Source organism: Pezoporus flaviventris, unplaced genomic scaffold (assembly GCF_033815535.1).
Source record: "Pezoporus flaviventris isolate CSIRO_AGI_PZ_B2104156 unplaced genomic scaffold, CSIRO_AGI_Pfla_v1 ptg000002l, whole genome shotgun sequence".
Classification (NCBI taxonomy): domain Eukaryota; kingdom Metazoa; phylum Chordata; class Aves; order Psittaciformes; family Psittacidae; genus Pezoporus; species Pezoporus flaviventris.
Window position 1 is genome coordinate 69621392 of NW_026892550.1, and position 10807 is coordinate 69632198.

Genomic DNA, 10807 nt, shown 5'->3' on the forward strand with positions numbered 1-10807 from the left:
AATTCCCGATTTGTTTTAATGTTGACTCTGTAAGACATGCAACACTGCAGAACCTTTTGTTGTTGGAACAGGGACATAGATGTGAAGAGTCTGATGGAATGTCTTGTATGAGTCTCTCTGATTATGTTAATTCGATGCACGCACAGCTGAGAACCCTGGCTCAGCTTACCCAGCAATAGTAAATGAGCAATATCCTAAGAATAACTAGATGGTTGTCTTCACGGGGCATTACAGGTTGAGTCAGACACTGCTGTTTAAAAGTATTGCACTTATGTATCATGATTAGGTTAATCATCGTAGCTATTAGACTTGTTTATAGTTGTGTGATAAAACAGGTGAACAGAATAACCCATAATGCCTTGCTTGCACAAAGAAAAAGGGGGGAATTGTTGCAGAATGACTCTAAGAGCAGGACCATAGAGTTCTGGAGGACTGTGCAAGCAAGGCAGGGGGTGGCCCCCACAGGTGGTCGGAGACCGGACCTGGGAGGACAATGTGGAGGAAGCTGTGGGGGGGCTAACCAATACTGTTGCGCCAAGAAGGAGTGGCTGAATACCACTCCTATATATGTGTGAACTGCGTCACAAATAAGGTAGAAGTTGCTTATCACCCATATTGGGTTGGCCTGTCTGATTCTCCTCGCCGCTTACAAGGTGCCACCAGTTCATTTCCCCAGTTAATTCTTGAATCCTCATGAAAAATAACGTAGTAAAGCTGGGATAACCCCAGGAGTGGAGGAGCAGGCTTGCCTGTGCTACACGTTCCCTGCATTGAGGGTCTGTTCTGCTGCAGGTCTGATGCTGCCAGACACAGGCAGGGGTAGGCAGGATCAAATGCAATCATTAGGCATGTTTCATAGGATTGACCAGGAAGAGTCATTCCTGCGTGAGAGGCCAGGCCGGGACCTTGTTGAGAGCCACAGAGTGGCTGGCACATGCCCTTTGTACCTGGGGGGACGTTACTGGGGTCCATTTGGGGGCGTTTCTCTCTCCAACCACAGCCAACACCAACCAATGCCACTCATCTTCACTGCTGGAACCCCACCAAGGTCGAGCTGGTCCAGTGCCGAAAAAACATCAGGGCTCAGAGCTGTTTAATGCAGAGGGGAGAAGGAGATGAACCCCAAGCAGTGGCTCTTACACAAGAAGTAATCAACTCTGCAGCGATGCCTTGCACTATTTTCTGTTTTGCTCTGTCCCAGAGCACTTAAATCAATCCAGTTTAGTCTCACTGCTTCTCAGGTTAAAAATCCCCCCTAAGACAAAATCTTCCAGCTTTCAGAGGGGGAAAATCTGGGAAATGACCCCTCCAGGATACATTCACACTGACCTAAATGAGGTTAAAGCCGCCTGCTGAAGCAAGAAAGTGCAGGCATATCACGCAGTGCACTGATTGATTACTATTAAGACCACACAGACATGGATATTTTCCTTCCCGCTTCTCCCAGATCACTTTGCCAGGATCCCAGTGGCACCCAACAGCCAGACCACGCACATAAAACCGACAAATGAGACTCTTCATCAGTATGGTGTGCTGGGTTCAGCAGTAGCAGTCATTTTCATCCTTCTTACTAGCTGGTGCAGTGGTGTGTTTTTGACTTTAGTCTGAGAATAATGCGGTAACACACCGGTGTTTTTAGCTGTTGCTAAGACACCTCATGCCATCAAGGCAGAGATGTAACATACAGATGGGCTCGTGATCAAGGGGTGAACTTAACAATGGACACTATTGCCAAGGTTACTCATGAGTGTGAAACGTGCTGCAGTTAAGCAAGCCAAGCGGTTAAAGCCTCTTTGGTATGGAGGACGATGGCTGAAGTACAAATATGGGGAGGCCTGGCAGATTGATTGTATCACACTCCCACCAACCCGCCAAGGCAAGCACCATGTGCTTACCGTGGTGGAAGCAACCACCGGATGGCTGGAGACACACGCCGTGCCCCACGCCACTGCCCGGAACACTATCCTGGGCCTTGAGAAACAGATTTTGTGGTGACACAGCACCCCACAGAGAACTGAGTCAGACAATGGGACTCATTTCTGGAATAACCTTATAGACGCTTGGGCCAAAGAGCATGGCATTGAGTGGGTATATCACATCCCCTACCATGCACCAGCCTCTGGGAAATCGAACGGTACGATGTTAAAAACTACACTGAGAGGAATGGGTGGTGGGACTTTCAAGCATTGGGATACACACTTACCAAAGGCCACCTGGTTGGTCAACACCAGAGGATCTGCCAACAGGGCTGGCCCAGCCCAGTCAGAACTTTCACATACTGTAGAAGGGGATAAAGTTCCTGTGGTGCACATGAAGAATTTGCTGGAGAAGACGGTCTGGGTTATTCCTGCTTCAGGTAAAGGCAGACCCACTCGTGGGACTGCTTTTGCTCAGGGACCCGGATATACTTGGTGGGTGATGGGGGAAGATGGGGAATTCCCGTGTGTACCTCAAGGAGATTCAGTCTGGGGGGAAAACAGCCAATGAACTCAATTATATGCTGTTGCCTGGTATATAACACTTTTATAGCCCATCAGCTGGATGCCCATCCCCACCACTCTGGGCTTTGAAAAGAAGAAATGTGCTGTCATGATCATCAGTGGAGAATAAAGTCATGGGAAAAGCCAGCAGCAGCAGCAGAACTCTCCTCACGTCACCATCAACTGACCCTGACTTCCCTCCGACCATCATCCCAACAAGGAATGAACTTTGACAAAACCAGGTGAGCTCAGGGGAAGCAGGGGGAGGAAGAAGGGAGAGGAAAGAGCGAGCGGCTGTGTGGTTCTGGGTTACAGGCTCAGCTTAAACCACGAAATACGGTTATTACAGTGAAGGATGATGGAACGGGCTAACACTCAAACCGGGATGGAGGAATGCCCTAAACCGAACCTAAGTAATTTCCTTAAAAATCATAAAGAAACGAACTGGGGAAGTTGAAGGGGGAGAGAGCAAGGCGGGGGGGAGGGGGGGGGGTGAACCCCAAAGGTATGAAAATAGCTTGGGTGCTAAAGGGGATCCTGCTGAGCCACAAGACCCACCCATTCCTTCCTCTGAACATACTTTCTTGGTGTTTTACCGGCTACTGCGAGGTAACAGCTGTCTGGGGAAGCAATATTCACCCTTCATGTGGGAAAAATGGAACTCTATCAATAATCAAGGTAACTGCAGCCTGCAAAATGCACAGGGAAGAGGCAAGGCCAGTCATGCTGTGCTTGAAGCTTCCCTGAAGCTGTTTGTTCAGGTCAGCTCTTCCATCCGCTTTGTCTTTCCCTCAAACCCAGGTTTCAAGCCCCTTCCCCAGTTACCCCCAAAACCACCCCACGCCACCGTCTCCCACTCAAACCTTCCCCTTCCACTGTTCCACAGGTTCCCAAAACCTTTATTTCACACACAGCCCTTTCCACCCACTTCCACAGCCCCACACACTCTCCTCAGGGAGAGGCACCCTCCCCACACCGCAGCTCTGAACCTCTGCAGCCACCTACAGGGCTGGGAGCAGCATTTTCGTTACGGGAAACCCCTCTCATTTGGAGCTAATGTAGACCTGCAGGCTCCTGGAAATCTGGGAGCAGTGTTTCCCTCAGGAGCCCCCATCACCTCAACCCCTCTCTCGTCCGGGACAGCCTTTCCGTTGTTTCCACCTTCTTTCTGCACCTCAGCCCCGGGGCATCCCCTCAGACCACTCCAGGGGGCGGAAATACCATCTCAGATTCAACTTTTCCATTTTACATCTCGCTCAGGAGGCTTGTTGTCCTGAAGTTACCCTCAAGTTTTGCTGCGGCTGGAAATGAAACCACCTGTAAGTGGCCATAAAGCTGCCAGCGGCATGGACCAGCACCCTTCCGGCAACGAGACTACCCGTCCTTTGGAGAGGCAGCTCTCTCGACGCCCCAGAGCCCAAGGCTGGTATGAGCGTGGCTCTCTTACCAGGATCCCTGCCCAGCTGCAGAGGACTGGATGTGGCTGGGCTGGATATCACACTGGGACTCCCACCCTCAGCCACTGACACGTGCTCCCACTGTACCTGGCAAAGGAAGGTGGCTCTGGTAAGCTCCTCCAGGAGCTGAAACCACAGCCCTGAGCACAGTGAGCACGCAGCTTTTGCTCTTCATGTCACAGAATCATAGTATCCCAGACTGGTTTGGGTTACAAGCGACCTTAAAGCTCATCCAGTCCCAACCCCCTGCCACGGGCAGGGTCACCTTCCACTAGAGCAGGTTGCTCCAAGCCCTGACGAGCCTGGCCTTGAGCACTGCCAGCGATGGGGGAGCCACAGCTTCTCCAGAAGAAAGGACCTCAGCTCATGGCCAGGGGAAAGGCCACATCGCCCAAGGCCTGGCTCAGCCGGTAACTTGTACAGGTGCTGCTGGGGCCAGCCAAGTGCTCGGTTGGAGTCTCATGGCCCTCGCACCCCAGCCCATCCGCAGCGGGGCGGAAAGCCGCAAGTGGCTGGGGCTCCAGGCGAGGTTCAGTGCTCAAGGCGGTGGAGCTGGCCCCTCGCAGCAGTCTAAATGCACCAAACAGCTTGCCTGTGCTCCTGACTGTGAGGATGGAAGGCACGGACCCAGAGGTAGAGTACAAGCTGGATTGCTTATTACAAGGATTACACGACATTTATACGCTTCCAAGCAATTAGCCAAGCACCTCTGTGTCTGCCTTGCGGTTACGTTTACGACATCGGGCAAAAGGTGTACCTGATCTTTCTTATCAACATCCTCTTTCCAGTTCTGACATCCTTGTTCCTTCCCGCAACGCGGAGGTGGAGGCGGCACGCCCGTGCTCTGCAGCTTCTTGTCCCGCCGCCACCAGGCGCAGCCCCTCGGCCGGAGGAAAGCCGCCGCCGCTGCCTCCGCCCGGTTCTCGCGGGAGCGCCATTTTCCTTCCCGTCGCTTCGCCTCGTGACGGACGGGATATGTAGCATTCAGATTTTGGGGCAGGTTTACATCACCTTGATTTTCTGCTGCTTTTTTAATGTTTCTCCACATGTCATGCGCTGCGTCTACCTGAGCCGGGCAGGGCCAGGCAAACACTGGTGATGGCTCTGGGATGGGCAGCGAGTGCTGCTGACAGCAGCCCCAGAGCACCCAGAGCAACAGGAGAAGCCTCGCTCGACCCTGCAGACCTCGCAGCGTGCGCAGCAGGACCCCAGGCACGAGCCAGGCTGGCCTCGCCACACGCGACGTCACAAGGGGGGGTCAGTGCACCCTGTGCCCTGGAACCGGCAGATCCCGCTGCAGCCGCCCTCCGCAGGGTCCTGCTGACCCCAAAGAGAAGGCCCCGGCCCCCAGGACTCTCCCAGCCCTGCAAGAGGCCGCACAGCGGCAGCACTAGCAGTGCTCCACTGACTCTGGAGCGAAGGAGATCAACAAATGCACACGTTCAAGAAGTTCCAAGGAAGGCCGTAGGGCATCTGGGCTGTACCAGTAACACGTGGGTGAGGTGAGACACTTCACTTGGACTGAGGATGGGAAATGTACAGTGTATACACCAGATGGACATGTCAGTGAAGCTGTACCTGTCAGTCTGAGGACCCTTTTTACCATCAGGTGACTACCACTGCCGGTAAAAAGTACTGGAAGTTGCTCATTTCCCTGCCTCCAGGTGTGAACTTCCACCTCATGGCTCTTCTAACTTGTTAAGACTTGGATGATATTGAATGCTTGCAAAGGATTTAATCCAGGGAGCCACTGGATTTGTTTAGATGAGACCACTGGGCTGAAGATAGTATTCATAGTATTAAGTGAAAACTAATACATGCTTTTATATAATAGACTTCTATAATGCAACAGGATTTTAAAAGCTCTTTTAAAATGACTGCACTTGGCTGGAAAATCCTTGCGAAAAGAGGTAGATAATTTTAAAATCAATTTAAACAATAAGTAAAATGGAAAAAAAAACAACAAAAACCCAACAAAAACCAACCAAGCCCAGCAAATACTCCCAAATAAATGCCTACTTCTCCTGTCCTTTCCCTTCTCTGTCCTGCTCCTTTTGATGCAGCCCAGGATATGGTTTGCTTTCTGGGCTGTGAGCGCACACTGAAGCCGGCTCAGGTTCAGTTTCTCATTGACCAAATGCTCAAAAGGAACATGACCAGCAGGTCAAAGGAGGGGATCCTGCCCCTCTACTCTGCTCTCATGAGTCCTCACTTGGAGTATTGTGTGCAGTTCCGGTGTCCTCAACATAAAAAGGACATGGAAATGTTGGAACAAGTCCAGAGGAGGGCCACGAGGATGATCAGGGGACTGGAGCACCTCCCGTATGAAGACAGGCTGAGAAAGTTGGGGCTGTTCAGCCTGGAGAAGAGAAGGCTGCGTGGAGACCTCATAGCAGCCTTCCAGTATCTGAACGGGGGCTATAGGGATGCTGGGGATGGACTCTTCATTAGGGATGCAACAAAAACCAACCAAGCCCAGCAAATACTCCCAAGTAACTGCCTGCTTCTCCTGTCCTTTCCCTTCTGTGTCCTGGGAGATATTTACAGATCCTGTAACAATAAAAGGATTTAATCTGAATGCGAAGGGACACATGAATATTTAATAATTTGTATGTATTGCTTCTTACGGTACTACAAATATTTGGAGAGTACCGTCTTTCTCCAAATGTAAGATAGATGGTGGTAATGAACTATATGATCATTTCCAAGCCAGCATCATAGCTCGTGCAGGCTGCTGACAGATACAAGTCCACTGCCCTGTCTGTGCTGGCCCTCATGCGCGCTGCCAGGCAGGACAGCCTCCATCCAGCAGAAGTGCCCTCCAGCCTGAAGAGGTGCTCCAGTAAGGAAAGACAGCGGCTCTGCCGCAGCAGCCAGGCGAGCTTCTTCTTCCTGCCAAGCAAGAGAAACTGCTAGGCCCAGAGGCTTTAGCTCTACAGGCTAGAGCCTATGAGCTGGGTCAGACAGGGCCAGGGGGCAAAACGGGTGCCAGACAAGACCGTTACACTTCCTTGGAGGAAATAGAGCTGATGGAGGGGGAGCTGCCAGAAGGGAAAGGGGCAAACAACAAGTACCACAGTGGGAAGCTGGCCGCTAGAGAGGATGTTGGCCTGACAGCACCAGGGGGGCCAAGCTCCTCTTACTGCTCCTTCTCCATGCCCTGGTCCTGCCTCCAGCCCCCCCACCCCTTTTCAGTACAGCTCTCTCTTCCCAGCCAGCACCAATCCACTGCCACAACTCGTGCCAGCAGACACATCCCTGGCTGCAAGCTGCTTTGATACCCTAAGGTATGCTTTGTTCCAAGGGCCTCAGAGGGAGGGAGGGAGAGAGGAACTTTATCGTTCCCTGTTCTACCCTCACATTGCTCTGTGTGGCCTCAAGCCTCGTCAGGTCTGTGCCCATATGCCTGTGACCAGGTAGGAAATAACTCTTTCTCCCCCGGGTTCTTGGTCGTGTTTCTTACTGGGCCTTCTGTGGAAGGGAAGATGCTCTTCTGGCAACATAAGCGGCACACTGCAATTTTTCAACCTGCGACCTGACAAAGTCTTCAGCGCGGTTCCGGGGAAATGGCCTTCCAAGCAGGCTCAAAGCCTTTCTGATCATTTTCTTTGCCAGCTCTGTGCGTCCCACACCATAGCAGACCTGCACAGGAAAAGGGAAACATCGCAATGTGGACTAGATGCCCAAGAGACTGCAGGGATCTGCCAGTGGCCAGAGAAGCCAGAGCTCTCCTGTCCACTGCATCTGGGGAAGGCATCCAGCTCCATCACTCAGGAGATCCCTCCAGACCGCGCCTTTACCTCCCCTTTGAGGCTGAAGAAGGTGGCATCTTCAAAGCGGGATATCACATTCGCTTTACTCTTTAGAGAGTTCCTCAGGATATCTGCTTCGCTCAGCTTCCTGAGGGCCTTTGTGAAAGCACACGGAGAGCAGGTGAGATTAGTGCAGAGCCCATGGCTACCCTTGTCCTCCCCCATTGCCTCTGGCATCTGTCTTCAGAGGGTCTGTTTCTTCCCCTGGTGATACCTGCACAAACAGTCATGTTTTTGACTGTGTGCCTCAGAGCACAGGCACCACTGATCGTTCAGGCCTCCTCCCTGCTAATGCCCCTCATGCTAAGGGCACAGCACCCAATGCCTCTTCCCACACAAGAGGCAAACCAAAGGAAGAAGTGAGGCTCAGAGCTCAACATCTTCCTTCCAAGGACCCACAAAGTCGTGTCCTAGTGCAACGCAAACTTGTCCTTCCCAGAGCCAGGCAGGACACACTGCAAGCAGGGCGACTCACCATGTAGTAGTTGGAGACATGCAGGTAGGCAGCTGCAGTCTCCAGAAGATAGTAAAAGGCTCTGGCAGCATTGCCCAGTGTTGTGTAGTGGTGAACCAATGGCACAAGCACTGACTCCACGATGCCTTTGCAGTCACATGAGAGCGCATTGTTGTCCTCTCTGTCAGTCGCACTACCCAGAGGACAGTGCCCAGGGGAAGAAGAGAGCAAAGAATACAAGGGTATCATCTAGAGTGGTCTTCCTTCCCAGAGACAACATCAAAAGCCCTTTGTGCAAAGCAGAGCAGGAAGCCACAGACAGGTACTAGTCATACAAGTCCTTTGGGAGGAGGGAGTAAGGAAGAAGCTAGGCTTTCTGTCACCTCCCACAGGCAAACCACCTGAGCCCTTGTGGTGGCTTTTTCCCTGTAGATTTTGCAGTACTACTCTGCAGGAACTGGAAAGCGAGGGCTTCTTTGACACTGAGCCGTGGGCGTCCTTAAGCACTCACTCATCTCCACAGCCATCTCCTCTCAGCTCCCACCCCACGGAAAGCCTCTTCGCTAAGCTAGAGTCACAGCTGACAGCCAAAAGCCAGCATTTTCTTTGTCTCCTCTGCACACCCTGAACTCACTCGCTTCAAAAAGAATCAGAACCTTGTCTGCTCACCCAAAATCCTCTTCCACAAAAGCTTGCTGCTGCTGCTGCTCCTGCTCCTCCTGAGTATCTGTAATACCTTGAAAGAAAACCAGGGACACCTCCCACATGTATCCTGGGATAAGAGTTGCTCTCCCTCTCCCAGTAGGCCTGCAAGGATCCTTGCAAGGTGCTAACACACTGAGGAAAGTCTGCAGTGGGTGTCCACTCCTGCTGGGCTCGTTCCTAGCAGATCTACTCCCACTCGACCCCCAGCACCAATCCCTGGGCTCCCGGAGGGCCCAAATTACAGAGCATGGTGCACAGCATACCTGCAGAGATGTAAAACCTCTCCTTCTTCAGCTGTTTTCCAGCCAGCACCAAGGCCTTCCAGGTGTGTGGGTCATCCCCATCATCAAAGTCCTTACAGCTCCCTTTGTCCTGGGTGCTGCTGACAGCGAAGCGGTGGAAGACAATAAAGTCCCCTTGGCCGCAGCTCTGGCATTTGTGTGCATACCGCTCCAGGAAGGCAGCACACTTGGAGTGCAGGGTGACCCGCTGTTTCTGGACCCACAGCTCGTAGGCAGCCTCCCGCAGCAGCGGCTTATGGAACATCAGCACACCAAATGGACACCCCACACTCTGCTTGCTTGGGGGGGAGGTCTCCACACCTGCAAGGCAAAGGGCCTTTGTATGAGCCCAAGCTGTGGCCAGATGGGGAGCCAGTCATGCCTCGGTGCACATCCTGAATAGCAACAGTGCTGCTGCACGCCAAGCCCTGCAGCATGGGGTGAAAGGGCTGATGCTAGCACAGCCTTGGGGATGCAGTTCTCAGCTGCACTGGTCCAGGCAGGAGCTGGGGATGTTGTTGCCAGCCAAAGCAAGCCCCAGCCAGCACTTTCTCCCCGCTCTTGGCATGGCAGCCACCAGCCTCCTGAGCAGGAACCCTGCATCACAGGGTAATCAAAGCCCAATAAAAGCTTGCTGAAGACCCTGGGCCATTCTGGAGGGCATCTTTTGTCTGGATGCTGCAGGTGGCTGGGAGAGGATGTCAGGGATTCCACTCGTCCCATGCCTGCGCTACGAGCAGCACTTGGATTCAGGGGAGCAGAGGCATTTGGGACAGCTGGTGGGAACTTCCCTCCAGTGCAAACCTAGTGTGCTTTCAGACTGACTTGTAACAGCTTTGACAAACCCATCCCCAACAGCCATGCCAGCCCTCACAGGAAGGGAATCACGCCACGCCCTTAGGAGCCCATCTGGGAGCTCCTTGTCCACCCCACTGCTACCACTTACCAATCTCTGCCTGCGGAGGGGTGGCTGGCTCCTTGCTAGGATCTTGGACGTCTTCTGGCTCCTCAGTGCTCTCCGTCCACTTGAGGATGTTGTCACTCACTAGACTGTCCAACAAGGTAGTCATCTTGTGCCTCATTCTAATCGGAAGAATGTATGACAGCAGCTGGGTAGTGAACACCGGCCCGATGATGGCTGCAAACTTCAAAACAGTCTGCTCCAGTGGGGTGATCTCGTCCAGCTGAGCCAGCACAATCTCTGTCAAGGAGAAGCCACACGTCTCAGTCCTACCTCTTCCCCACACTGAGGCTGGAGGCACTGCAAAGATTCGACGCATGAACAGGATAGGCTTTGGCCCTACACTGGCCACTTCTGGGCAATTGCAGCCCAGGACAGGTGTCTGCACAATGGCTCCGCTCCTACTGGATTTGCAGTTCACAGGGCCTGGGAAAAAGTGAGACACTCAACAGACACACTCCCCCACTGGGATAGGGCAGGATCCAGCAGGTACATGCGTCCCACAATGTGCCCTGCCAAACCTGGACTAGGTTTTTGCCAGCCCTGCAAGCAGGGAACAGACAACTTTCACCACCTCAGAGGTGAACTCAGAGCTCCCGAGAAAGGTTGTCTCAACTCAGCCAGACCTTACTCTTCTTTTCTTTGACTTTTCTTCTT

The 10807-nt window shown here is 52.7% G+C and overlaps 1 protein-coding gene across 1 annotated transcript in view; it reads right to left on the minus strand.

Annotated features, from left to right (window-relative positions):
• Positions 1 to 4875, minus strand: part of LOC133274800 (adenylate cyclase type 10-like) — a 28276-nt gene extending 23401 nt beyond the window's left edge. The window contains exon 1 of the mRNA XM_061464302.1: positions 4733 to 4875. Coding sequence (XP_061320286.1) covers positions 4733 to 4875 — 143 coding nt within the window. The remainder of the gene's footprint in view (positions 1 to 4732) is intronic.
• Between the last annotated feature and the right edge of the window lie 5932 nt (positions 4876 to 10807).